General features: G+C 46.6%; 1 protein-coding gene across 1 annotated transcript; it reads left to right on the top strand.

Annotated features, from left to right (window-relative positions):
* The first annotated feature begins 109 nt into the window (after positions 1-109).
* On the top strand, positions 110-13,105 carry LOC133932492 (LIM zinc-binding domain-containing Nebulette-like). The gene is made up of 4 exons (XM_062379201.1): positions 110-363; positions 1,717-1,811; positions 11,302-11,386; positions 12,556-13,105. The coding sequence occupies exons 1-4, from the start codon at positions 295-297 to the stop codon at positions 12,715-12,717; spliced, it is 411 nt and encodes a 136-aa protein (XP_062235185.1). The 5' UTR covers positions 110-294; the 3' UTR covers positions 12,718-13,105.
* The last annotated feature ends 1,368 nt before the right edge of the window (positions 13,106-14,473 follow it).

Below are 14,473 nucleotides of genomic sequence, written 5' to 3' on the forward strand. Positions count from 1 at the left end.
TTTTGAAGTTCAGTTGTTATCCTGGTCTTTATTTCCGTTGCTCCGCCTTGACTTTGAAAGAGAGCCCGTGCCACTTCCTGTTTGGTGCGTGCTAACGTCCTCCAGCTTGACTCCGGTGGACGCATCGGTCCCCCCGCAGCATCCAGACCTCACACCGACTCCAGAGCGACTCAGGCCGGGACGGAGCGCCGCTGGACCGGGAGGAGGACCGGGGATCCGTGCGAGAGCTCAGGGGGGGGGGACTCCCGCTGCACTTCTGAGGCTGAACCTCGAGATTCAAAGACTCAGAGGAGGATGAATCCTCAGTGCGCCCGATGTGCGAAGATCGTCTACCCGACGGAGAAAGTCAGCTGCCTGGACAAGGTGCGCACACACACACACACACACACACACACACACACACACATAAATATATGTGCACATATATTCACATCTACGCTTTTATACACGCTCACACATATTAACACACACACGCAGGTAGATTCACGATCTGACACGTGTGTCATGTTTTTAAAGGACAATCACACAACTTTAATTAAACTAATTTATAACTTATTCCACAGAGATGAATGAACCTAAGCTTTTATAAGTTTTACTTTGATCAAACTCTTAGTTTTATATTTTGTTTTCTCTTCATTGTTGTCTGGTTGTGTTTATGTTTCTATTCTTGGCTCGAGAGACTGTAACGAAACCTACCCCCCCCCCAGGGATCAATAAAGCATTTCTGATCATCTATCACACGTCACAGTTTTGTGAATCATAGCTGGTGTTTTCCAGGAAAATAAATTCATCATTGATTGATTGATTAATTGATTGGCTGTTTGCTGTATTATGACATTTTAGAATGTTTCCTTTCAATTGCTGCATAAATAATTAAATTTAGGCCGTTAAATAATAATTTAAAGGCACATTGATATCAATTACAAAACCATCGGGACCTTTAACTTTAATCAATCTCTTCATCCATGTGACGCAGCCGTAGAGACTCACATTGTGGATGTAGGTTTACTGTTAATCTACAAAACTAAAAACGTCTTATTTCTTTAAGTAAAATCATCTGAACCACCTGAAGTGTGTCGACTGTCGGCTGAGGACCAATGATTCACGTGTGTTGCATAATGATGATGAATTATTAATTTCTCTTGGTCTCATGCAGTCTCTGTCTGTCCTGTGAGGCCTCAGATGACACAACAGCATGTGGGCGCTGCACACTTCAGAATAAAATACTCTTCATCTCACACATATGTGGCAAATAACTATTCAAATCAAATATCCAGCTTCATCTTTTAATATCACTGGAAAACACAGCCCCTGTCCTGGTGTGAAAGCTGAACACAGCCTCCAGCTTAAAAGAGCTCGAACGGCGTCAGAGGCCGTGAGTTAGAGAGGAGGCGGCTGGCAGAGAAACAGAAGTGTACACAGAGAGAGAGAGAGAGAGAGAGAGAGAGTGTGAAGGCGGGAGAAAGAAAGAAGGAAATAAAGAGAAAGAAAGAAAGAATGCTCTTGTCAGATTTCCCTGCTGTCGCTTACAAAAGCTCGTTTTCAGACGAGACGTCACTTTCTTTTAAAACACAAATCTTCATTTCAAGATGCGTTGGCTTCACTTTTGGGAGCTGTCATGTCGTCCATCTTTATTTACAGTCGACCCGTCACCCCTCAAATCCAATACTGATGTGTATTGTGTGTGTGTGTATTGTGTGTTTGTGTTGTCTCCAGAACTGGCACAAAGGATGTTTCCACTGCGAGGTTTGCAAGATGACTCTGAACATGAAGAACTACAAAGGCTACGACAAGAAACCCTACTGCAACGCGTGAGTCCAGAACCTTCTCTCTCTAGGTGTTTCCAGATGAGCTCAGGAACATGTGGTCCAGGTGAGGGGCGGAGTCTGGGTAGAGGGGCGGAGCCTGTAGAGCAGCAGCAGGAGGCGGGACATGACGTATAAACTCTGCTGTGGACAGATCAGTGTTGTTGTTTACAGCTCGTCCAGTTTCACGTCCTGTGTTAGAAACCTCATCAACACGTCCACTCGCTCTCTGGGAAGCTTCCAGATCTTCTACCAGGAGGCTGCAGGAGAAGAATCTGAACACTCAGTCTGCAGCGTCTCTCTGATCTGCTCACCTCCGTCTTTGCAGCAGAATAATCCAGAATATTTTAATGTGATGTTATTTCCGAGCTGCAGGGAAAGTTCAGTGGAAGCAGCTTTAGTGAAACTCTCTCTCTCTCTCTCTCTCTCTCTCTCTCTCTGCGTGCACACACCCTTCACTGATCTGCATATTCCACTCTGTAATGCAGTCATTCAGAGGATTGTAGTGTATTTACAGAACGTGTGTTGTGTTATGATCTTATGTGTGTATGATCTTTCTCTGAGTGGAGCTGATGTGTTATTATCTGCATCTGTTCTCCGCCCGCCTCATGTCTGTGGGACCTACCCCCCCTTCTGAGGTTTTTATAGCAGCAGTGGTTTTGGTGTTTGGCTGGTTTCAGTGGTTTTGGTTGGGAGCCCAGCCCGGCCCAGTCGTTCTCAGACATCTGATGGATGAAGGAGAAAATATCAGTTTGTACTTAAAGCGTTGGAGTCGTGTCTTTAAAGGAGGGCTGTGGCTTTGACCTTTGACCTTGTTGCTCTTAGTTGCTTGCAAAGTTTGTATAAATCTGCGGTAGACTCAGAGACACAGTGGGTTGTGTGTTTCAGCCTCTCGACTCACAACCTGGTGTCGCTGGTTCATTCCTCGTCTTTAACAAACAGAGAAACGTAGAAGGGAAATAAATACTTGAGGGGAATCGAGGGATTGTTTCTTATTTCTGAATCATAGGCAGCAGTGAAGAGAACAAAAACACAAGTTGTCCACCTGAGACACACACACACACACACAGATACACACACATACAGATACACAAGCTCACAGTGGGCTTAATTGCAGAGTGGTTTACGTGACCTTTGACCCCTGTCAGGTTTGAAGGGTGTTTCCTCTCAGCATGTGGAACACACCACCTTTGTTTGGTTAGTGGGGGTCACTACCCGCCTGTTGGGTCTCAGCGTTTGAGATCATCCACGTGTTTTAGAAAGTTTTCAGACCATTTCCTGAAGCTTTTCATCGGGTCTGAGTTCTGTCACACTTCCATGAACCTCCTCTCCAACATGTCACTGACGTATTATCGATTATTCTGCTGCACAGAAGGTTGGAATAAGTATTCAAAATGATTGTTCAGCCCTTATTGAGAATGCCCTTTCACATTCTGATGCTGTGTGAATTCTGAGGCTAAACAAAGGGCCTTCTGCACGCGAGGACAAACGTCTGAGTCTCTGGACCTGTTCTGGATCTTCTCCTGCAGCCTCCTGGTAGAAGGTCTGAAGCTTCCCAGAGAGCCAGTGGACGTGTTGATGAGGTTTCTAACACGTGATGGTGGACGTGAAACAGGAAGAACATCTCAGGATGAAGAAGAGGAGCCGGACACGTAGAAGACGAAGACGTCAACTTGGAAACACGAGGAGATTCAACACACCTGTTGCTGTGTGTTCTTCATATGTGAAAGCAAAACTCCTGAAAATGTCTAGATGCACTTTTCGAGTCTCCTCGCTGCCTCACCATCTGGAGCTCATGGTGTCGGGTCCGTTTGCCCTCAGGTTCTGAATGGAACAGCAGGACATCCAGAACCTGACACGACTGCTCTAAAGTCACACTGGGAACGGTTTGACTTTATATTTAAATCTGAAGTTTGATGTTTGGCTCTTCAGGATCAGAAAAGACATGAAATATGATTCAGTGTATATATATAATAATACCTACTTCAGTTTGTTACCCTCAGGCTTGATTTGAAACTTAACCCTGAATGTTTCAGTTCAGAAGGAATTTGAAAGGTCCCGTGCTTCTTAAAGTCATATCTGCTGCTCTGTGGGGGGGGGGGGGGGGGGCGGCACAGGATTAAAGAGGCACATGAGCACTAAGGCAGTGGAGCACAAGACGCTTGTTGACTTTATTAACCTTTATGAACACAACCAGGGAAAGAGTTAAAAAAGGTACAAACCTGTGGTGACGTGAAGCTCAGTGTCTCATCACACAGGACAGAGCGTTTTGTTAAGGCAGAGACACACAAAGACACACACAGAGACACACACACTCACAGGTATAGAGTCGTATGGCAGCTCATGAGCTGTAATCTGAAGTGTGTGACTGCCCTCTGAGTCCTTTGACATTGGAGCTGTGTGAGAGAACTCATCTCATGTTGTGTTTAAGATGAAATTGATTAATTTTCCTGTTTGTGAGTTTGGCTCCAACACAATTTGTGTTGTGCTGCGTGGTGTCAGACAGTCAACACGTCCCGAGCTGAGGACGTGATTGGTCCAATGGATGATCAGCAGCGTGACCTGGAGGGCCTGCACATGGGGGGGGGGGGGGGGGGGGGGTAGCCTTGATGAGCAGTTGGATCAAATCAGAGCTTCATGGGCTTCGGGTCAGGGAAATCAAAACCCATGAATTACTCTTTGAGAAATATTTGACATTATTGTAAAATGTCCTGTCGCACATTAATAATGATGAGTAAGTTACAAGTTGAAGAACAAATCACAAGATGAAAGAAAAATACTTTAAAATCCCTAATTTCATATATGTGTGAATGCAAAATAACGACTGAACTAAAGAAGCTGCAGCTCCGACACACGGGGTCGAGTTGGACGAGAGGTGTTTGTGAAGAGACGCTTTATAGAAATAATCAAGTCTGCTCCTAAGAAGATACACAGACATAAAGAGGTGATTCCGTCTGTGAGTGAATGGACACGTTGAGGTTTACATGTCATGTGCACGTTAGCAGCCGCTCAGCTCGCTGTGATAGAGACTCGTTATGTAACGCTGCTGCCCACATAACCCAGATTACTCCAGTCTTTGTGCTCCAGCAGGGGGGGGGGGGGTCTTCATTGCTTCACAGAGGTAGAAGCAGGATGGGAAACAGATCCTGTACCAGCTGTAGGATCTGAGTGGATCATCAGAACACAAGATGAACACATCTTTAGTTTTTGATCGAGTAGTCAAAGGTTCCACGGATCAGGACACAAAGACGAGGAGGACAGAAGTCAGCTCCTTCTCACGATGTGCACCACTAATCACCAGGAGGAGGTTAAACTGTGGTGATAGTTAGTGATCGCTTTGTGATAGTGAAACTCACTGTGCCTGAGTTTGTGTCTGGTCTGTGCCTCTTTGTATTTGATGGTTGTCAGTGCACCCGTCTGTCCGTCCGTCTGAGACCAGGACTCCTTAATTTCTCTACATTTGGTACAAAGCTTCCTGTCAGTGGTCAGTTTCCCAAACCTTTGGGGACCCTCATTATCCCCGAAGCCGTCCCCTTCAGGGACACGTCTAAATCCTCTTGATCCAGATTTACATTCGGAGTGATCCGATGGTCCAAAGATGATTTATCTCACAAACCTCAATCTGTTCAGTAGTTTGTCCATAATCCAACCAACCAGGTTCAGAACCAACCAGCCAACCAGGGTCAGAACCAACCAGCCACCCAGGTTCAGAACCAACCAGCCAACCAGGGTCAGAACCAACCAGCCAACCAGGGTCAGAACCAACCAGCCAACCAGGTTCAGAACCAACCAGCCAACCAGGGTCAGAACCAACCAACCAACCAGGATGAAAACAAACCAACCAACCAATCAGGGTCAGAACCAACCAGGATGAAAACAAACCAACCAACCACCCAGGGTCAGAACCAACCAACCAAATAACCAGGGTCAGAACCAACCAGCCAACCAGGGTCAGAACCAACCAGCCAACCAGGGTCAGAACCAACCAACCAAATAACCAGGGTCAGAACCAACCAGCCAACCAGGATGAAAACAAACCAACCAACCAATCAGGGTCAGAACCAACCAACCAAATAACCAGGGTCAGAACCAACCAACCAACCAGGTTCAGAACCAACCAGCCAACCAGGGTCAGAACCAACCAACCAACCAGGATGAAAACAAACCAACCAACCAATCAGGGTCAGAACCAACCAACCACCCAGGGTCAGAACCAACCAACCAAATAACCAGGGTCAGAACCAACCAACCAACCAACCAGGGTCAGAACCAACCAGCCAACCAGGGTCAGAACCAACCAGCCAACCAACCAGGGTCAGAACCAACCAGCCAACCAGGGTCAGAACCAACCAGCCAACCAGGTTCAGAACCAACCAACCAACCAGGGTCAGAACCAACCAACCACCCAGGGTCAGAACCAACCAACCAAATAACCAGGGTCAGAACCAACCAACCAATCAGGTTCAGAACCAACCAACCAACCAGGGTCAGAACCAACCAGCCAACCAGGTTCAGAACCAACCAGCCAACCAGGGTCAGAACCAACCAACCAACCAATCAGGGTCAGAACCAACCAGCCAATCAGGATGAAAACCAACCAACCAACCAACCAGGGTCAGAACCAGCCAACCAGGGTCAGAACCAACCAACCAACCAGGATGAAAACAAACCAACAAACCAATCAGGGTCAGAACCAACCAGGATGAAAACAAACCAACCAACCAATCAGGGTCAGAACCAACCAGCCAACCAGGGTCAGAACCAACCAACCAACCAGGATGAAAACAAACCAACCAACCAACCAGGGTCAGAACCAACCAACCAATCAGGATGAAAACAAAACCAACCAACCAGGGTCAGAACCAACCAACCAATCAGGATGAAAACAAAACCAACCAACCAACCAGGGTCAGAACCAGCCAATCAGGATGAAAACAAACCAACCAAATAACCAGGGTCAGAGCCAACCAGCCAATCAGGAGCTGATTGAACAAACGAGCTGAAACGGACCGAACCAGCAGCCGTTTTCTAAATTCACACAAGTAGAGTTTCCAATTACAACATTTTAAAGAACCCCTCAGATTTTTAAGCCTGAGAACTTGCTGCTGTAACACGATGAAACAAATCTCTTCCTCCAGGGAAGAGACAGAAGAGAGGAGAGCGTCTGACTGTGAGAAACAAAGATGGTGAGTGTGCGGGGGGGCTGAGAGAGGAAGCTGCAGAACGAGACGACGGTAAACTTACGTAACTCTCTGTCTAATCGTTCACGGTGGGAGCTCTGTGAAAGGACAGGGACAGGATGGAGAAGGAACCAGGCTGATACTGAGGTTAATACAGAATGTGGAGGGTTGAGAAGCAGAGGGAGACGGGGGGGGGGGGGGGGGGGGGGACGTTGGCTGGAGAAGCGTCTCTATTGAAGGCCGACAGAGCTTCACGCATGAACGAGTGAAGAGAAAGATGAAGCCTGGTGAAGAGAGAGGTCACTGGAGACAGAGTGGTGTGTCTCTATAAACAGCTCAGTGCTCTCTCTCCTTCTCTTTTCTGTTCTCACCCAACTTCTCCTCCTCTATCTCCTCTCTCTGCTTCCATGTTTCTCCTCCTCTCTCTCCTCTCTGTTGGTATGATGGAGTTGAACTGTTCAGGCCATTGTGAGGACGCCACCGTCTCGTGTCCTTTACCTCAATAAAGACGTCCCCCTCGGTGAACTCCTGTATAAAACGAACCTGAGACTAATAATCGCAGAGACGATGGTTCTAGTGACAATGTGTGACTCAAAGCAACAAGTGTCTTCTCTCAGTTAATGATCTCTGTCTTGTTTTGGTTCCTCCTCCTTTGACAAGACCAGATGTCCACTTCCAGTGATGACGAGGCAGTGGTTTCATTTCCAAACCAGTGAATGAATGAATTACCCAGTTGTTTCTTGGTCCTGTCGTGTGATGGGACCTGGGTCAGGACTGTGCAGCCACAGTGCTCAAGGTTCACATGCACACCTCAGGAACACCTAGAACAGGTTGTGTTGTTGCTGTCAAGTAGAAGTAGAACACAAATCTCCACCAAGGACCAAGAGTCTCCCATGAAACCATTTGACCAAGTTCTTTCTTGTCCCATCCTCAAACCTCCCGTCCGGTAAGGTTCATGGGAATCTGGTCAGTAGATTCTTTATAAACCAAACAACCACCCGAGATGAAATCCAGGAATCTGGCAGGAGAAGCTGACTTGTGTTCTCACACTCTCCTGTGTATTACCCAGAGTTCAGTGCAGGTCAGAAAGCAGCTGATCACACTTCTGAACCAGGTGTTGTTGCATTTTATTCATCAACAAATACACAATACTGCAGAGCTGCTGTGACAGCAGGCTGCAGGCTGGAGGAGCCAAGTTTCTCCTGAGCCCACACTGAGATTTCCATCAACACCTAACCAGGAGGATGGAGAGCGGCCAGACTGACCAGCAAAACACACACACACACACACACATACACACACACAAACACACACAAACACACACAAACACACGCAAACACACACACGTGTCTTCCTGTCCGTGTGACGCTTGTGTCCTCGGTGACAGTGAAGACAACTGAGGGCGTTGTTGTCCTCGGCTCGTCCCTCGTTGTGTAGCTGCAGTGATGACGGCTTCCTGCTCGACTTGTGTCTCACACAAAGTTCATGACGTTGCTTCAACACAACAATCACTCAGAAAGTCGTTTATTTCTCAGTTTGACTTTGATTCATCATATCTGTCATTTAAGATTATACAGGAACCCTGGTATACTCTGATCAAGAATCAAGAATCAACTGAAACTCAGGCACACACAGACACACACACACATACACACACAAAAACACACACAAACACACGGCAGAGTTTGTGGGTCTGAATGCCACAACAACATTACGGACAATGGCAAATCTAAATCTGTATCCAACATACCCACTGAGCTGCATCACACACACACACACACACACACACACACACATAGGTATTGTAATCTTGTGTAACTAACTGAAAGGCAGGATGTGTCAAAGGTATTATTGGAAACGCTTTAAGGGCCACTTTGTGTGTGTATGGCTCTGTGTGTGTGTGTGTGTGTGTGTGTGTGTGTGTGTGTGTGTGTGTGTGTGTGTGTGTGTGTGTGTGTGTGTGTGTGTGTGTGTGTGTGTGTGTGTGTGTGTGTGTGTGTGTGTGTGTGTGTGTGTGTGTGTGTGTGTGTGTGTGTGTGTGTGTCTTCCTGTTATTTTGGCTGAGGTTAAACAAGGGAGGTATGAAACACTTTGTTAAGCAGTGTGTGTAATTCGTTTTTAATCCTGGGAAGTGGGTTTCTGTGCGTGTGTGTGTGTGTGTGTCTGTGCGTGGTTGTGTTTATGTAGACACTCAGTATTTGTAAGTCAGGTCTCCGTCCTCCTTCTCTCTGACTCAGCTCTTTGCACTTGAAGGTTTGAAGGTGTCTCATCAGAAACCAGAGAGACTCAGAGCTCAGCCTGGGAACCAGTGGGGTCAAGTGTGAGGTCATGTGTGATGTCATCAGGTCACTTCGCCTCGGGCTGGTGACAGTTGCATTCTGGGAAGAGCAGGGTGAAGCGTTATTTGAATCTCGACCCTCGGATGTCAGGACGTCTCAGTGTCCTCGAGCTGCTGGTTCCTCTTCCTCCACCTTTATGGAAGTGAAGTGATGAAGACGTTGGTGCCGACTCATCTTCGTCCCCACATGTGAACTCAGTCCACTTGTCTCTTCAGCTTTGTCCTCGGCCAATAGAAATCCAGATCTAGTAAAGAAGCAGCGGACAGGCCAGTTTGTCTCCTGATGTCAAGTGGCTCCACACAAACTGGGTTATTGTCCCGAGCTGCTTGTCGAGCCAGCACAGAGTTACCTTGGCTAGCTGTGTGTGTGTGTGTGTTTGTGTGTTTGTGTGTTTGTCTGTGTGTGTGTGTAACATCACACAGAGCCGGTCTTTGTCTCAAAGGATCGGGTTTCACCAAGCGAACAAAGCATCTACGGTTGCCTGTAGTGACGGGAGCAGGTGAAGGGAAACTAGACCGAAAATAGTTTATGCTGTTTGTGTGTCTGTGTGTCTGTGTGTGTGTGTGTGTGTGTGTGCAATACTAAACTAAGGAGAGCTGAACTGAAACAAGAGGCAGTTGCTTGAAGACAAAATACCAGAAGCGCCTCAGTCTTATCATCTTGTGGCTTCACGACACTAAACAAAGGGACAACATACTGTTTAGGTTCAGACTCATTTATAGATTTACTGTAGAGTGAAACCTTCTAAACTGAGCTTCGGTGGAAACTGGGAAAGATGCTGGAGAGAAAGGGTCGTGTTCATCGCTGCTGAGTTTGAAGAGACACAAATTCACCTGCTGATTTTTGGTAGGAGTTGAACCTGCGTGGGAACTGATGCAGGATCAGAGCTTCCCTTTAAATACTGTCTACACGAGTGGAGAGAGAGAGAGAGAGAGAGAGGGAGAGAGAGGGAGTGGGAGGGAGAGAGATGCAGTGTGTGTGGGAGAGGAGCAAGAGTGAGAGAATGAGAGTGGGAGGAAGAAAGAAGGGAAGTGGGAGGATGAGGAGAGTGAAGGACAATTCAGTGGAGTGGTCAAAGTGTGCAGCTGAACATGATGACACACACACACACACACACACACTCACACACACACACACAGACACTCCCAGAATGGATATTTAAAAAAAAAGAAAAACTTGCTAATGCAAATTTGAAGCTTGAATTAAAAATATCAGAAATAAAATATCATGAACAATAGTTTGATGTCAAAACGTGGCATCGAACCGAACCCACTGACTTGTTGTTTGAGGCCTGATCTGCTCGGGCTGAGGAAACGCTGACCTAGGAGCAGTTACTTCATCAGTAGATGAGGCGAGGGGGGGGGGGGGTCAGGGTGACTCAGTGGATGGTCCTGACCTTCAGGGACTAATTGTGCATCAAATATAATCAAGAGGTTCCAGACCACACTCTGTGAACTGGGCAGGGGGGGTCGAGGTCCACACGGTGGATCGGGACTCTGACGTGTTTCCTGAAGAAGAATCAAACCCTGGTTCAAACAGAATCCTGTTAGAGGCTCTGGAGGTGGAGCAGGTTCCTGCCCCCCCCCCACGTCATGACGTCCTCTCTCGGTTCAAGCAGCAGCTCCATTGTCTCACAAACAAAAGCTTTGAATCCGCTCTCCCTGGTTCTCTTTCTAAAAACCCTGAACCATGGTATGTTTGAAGGTCATCATCACGAGCTCAGAAGGTCAAGTGAGGTTATTACAGCAGGGCGGGGCTCTGACATGTTGTAGTTTCCTCAATGGATCATTGTCTCTGCTGACGCCATCGACCTGGTGGGTCTCACTGAGACTAACATGCTTCAGTCTGCAGCTTGTTATTGTTGTTGTTGTTGTTGTTGTTGTTGTTGTTCCAGTGGACCGAACGTTTCTCTTAAAACTCACAGAAGATCGACGAGTCCGGAGGTTATGTGTGTAACCCTGATCTTCCTCTTTTCAGACATTACCCCAAGACCTCGTTCACCATCGTGGCCGACACACCGGAGAACCTGAGACTGAGACACCAGAGTGAGCTGCAGAGCCAGGTCAGGGCACGCACAGACACACACACACACACACACACACACACACACACACACACACACACATACACACACACACATGCATATGTCCTCATGCTGTGTGTGTGTCCTCAGTACAAAAGGACAGATGTCCACTCAGCAGTGTGCGGTAGGGAGCGTGCTGTGTGTCATTTGCTGTTTGTGTTTGTTTGTGTGTCGTCCTCATAAACCTCCATTTATTTCAGTTGAATATTATATTTTGTTATATTATTAGATTTACTCGTCCGTCTCTTCTGTCTCTCTGATTCTCCGTTATGCTTTGAGCAACATGATTTAATTTCATGTCATTGATTTCTTTAATGTTTTTCTTTGCGTTTATGAACTGATTATATTTGATTTCATATCATTGTGAATGTAAATTGTAAAGGGACTGAATCTGCTCCGGTTAAAAAAAACCAAGGGCAGAAATTAGAGTTTTAGAATTCGTCAGTTGTTAAATGTGTGACCAGTCTGTGGAGGAAGCTTTTCATTAGTGTGTAAGAGGAGAAGAAATCAGATTTTTATAGATTAAATTACAGCCCCCCCCCCCCCCCCCCCCTGACCATAAACACTTGTACAAGCATCCCCTGATGTACATCACAGCCCTTTTAGATCTCCTCCAATAAATCCACCAATACAAGTTGTGACTCCAGTGTGTGTGTGTGTGTGTGTGTGTGTGTGTGTCTGTGTGCGTGTGTTTGTGTGTGTGTGGTTTAGCTCATTAGCTGGTCATATTAGCTCTGCAGGCAGTTTACGGCTGATGAATGGGGATTTAATCAGCTTAGTAGTGAGAATGGGGACAGTCACAGTGAAAGCAGAGTACCAGAACACACACACACACAAACACACACACACTGTCTGAATCACATTTCTTCAGTTTACACTCTTATGTAACTCTGTGCTGAGGAAGACTGGGCAGTGACCAGCAACACCAGCAGGACCAGTTCGTGGCTCAATGAGCTGAAGTGACAGTCAGATGTCTGTTAACGTGTCTGTGATCATCAAATCTGAGTCTAATGCATCTACAAGCAGTCAGTATGATTCAGGGACTCTCTTCTGGTTATTAATGGGACCTGAAGAGGATTTCAACGAGATAATAAGTGTTTGTGAAAAACTAATAACTGACCCAGGTGTTCCTCTGCTGTCTCCTGCAGGTGAAGTATAAGAAGGACTTTGAGGAGAGTAAAGGTCGAGGGTTCAGCATCGTGTCCGACACTCCAGAGATGCAAAGACTCAGAAGGACTCAGGAGCAGATCAGTAATGTATGTGTACATACACACACACACACGCACACACACACATTGTCCTGGTGTTGAGTGTGAGAGTGAGTGAATGTGATGTGAAGGATTTACGTGTGTTGTATGAGAAGGGGTGCAGTTAGTTGGTGAGCAAAGTCACACACACACACACACACACACACACACACACACGCACACACACACACACACACACACACACACACACGCACACACCATGGAGCCCTCCAGTGTTGCAGACTCCAGACGTTGAAGTGGAGCTTCGTCTTCAACCGTCAGTGTAAGTGTGAGTTTTTGTTTAATTGATCTAACGTCACGTTTGAAAAGCAGCAGAATCATATTTTAATATTGAACCATCAGAGTTTCAGACGGAGGATGAAGGACACCGGGGGTCACGTGAGCGATGATGATGAAGGTCGCCTGAGGTCAAGCAGATGATGAAGATACGGACGGGAAGGGAGCTGAGGTGAGAGAAGGTCAGGTTCTCATCTCAGATCAAATGTGAGTTAGTAATGATCTGTGGTTCTGACATGTTCCTGTGTGTGTGTACAGAAGCTCCTCCCACGTGCATCCTGATGACCCGGTGACCCGGTGACCCGGTGACCCTTGGCGGACGACAGTGAAGGTAGCGTGATCACAGTGTGTAAAGAAACTTGTCTGTAAAACAATGAGAAACACACAAAACCTCTCCTCTCCTCTTCTACATGTTTTTCTTTCTCTCTTGTGTTTACTCTCGTTCTTCTCCCCCCCCTCCTCCCCCCTCTGTTTACCTGACCGAGTGATCACATCATTCCGCTGCGTTAATACACCACCGACTCTCTCTCCTCATTTGCCCGCTGGAAATAGCACATGCACACACACACATGCATGCGCACACACACACACATGCACGCGCACACACACACACACACACACACACACATACACACACACTCTGCCTCTCTACCAAATGGTGTGACATTCAACAGCCCACACAGTTTTATTTGATTACTCAGCTCGTTTCGAGGCGGACCTGGTGGTGAAAGTGGAGGAGGGGGGGGGGGGGAGTCCTGGTGGATATGATGTCTCCTGTGGTCACCGGTGGTACTGCAGGTCACAGAATACGAGAGGCAGCTAAATAGTCTCAAGTGTCTCATGTTTCTGTTTGGTTGTAGTTGGTTAATTCATGAATTTAATTAATTAATTATTGAATTGGCATCTTGACCCCCCAGCCCCACTCCATGACCTCTACTCAGCAGACTACAGATGTGTAACTGGGCAGCGTTCATATCTGAGATATTTAAGATCAGTATTTCTGGACAAATATCAGAAACTAATTAATCTTAAAAACAAAACCCTTTGACACTGATCAGCAGAAAAAAGTAAGTCAGAGTTTCATTAAAATCACCGGATCTTCTGCAGCTTTTTGTGAAAAACATCATATTTAACGATTTGTTTTGTAAGTATGAGATTTTTTCTGATTATCAGGATCTGAGTTTAGTGAAGTCTGAGTAGAATGTACGAGTCTGAAAGCCTGAAGAGAAGTTATCAGTTATCAGGACGAGTTTCTCTCCCAGGAAAAGTTTTGTGTTCAGCTCCTGAGAACTACTCTACTAGAACTGAAGAAGATAGAGAAGGAGAGAGAGAGAGAGAGAGAGAGAAGGAAAGAGAGGAGGTAGATGTTCCCGTGCTTTCTCTTTAATTGGTGGAGCTGGTCCTAAGCTCCTCCCTCAACCATCCCCTCATCCTGACTCCCCCCACATCTGATGTGTTGCATTCTGCTGTGAAACACAATGTTTATCTGACTATGACACAAACGTGTTTCAAACACTTCCCG

This window comes from Platichthys flesus, chromosome 21, assembly GCF_949316205.1.
Source record: "Platichthys flesus chromosome 21, fPlaFle2.1, whole genome shotgun sequence".
Classification (NCBI taxonomy): Eukaryota; Metazoa; Chordata; class Actinopteri; order Pleuronectiformes; family Pleuronectidae; genus Platichthys; species Platichthys flesus.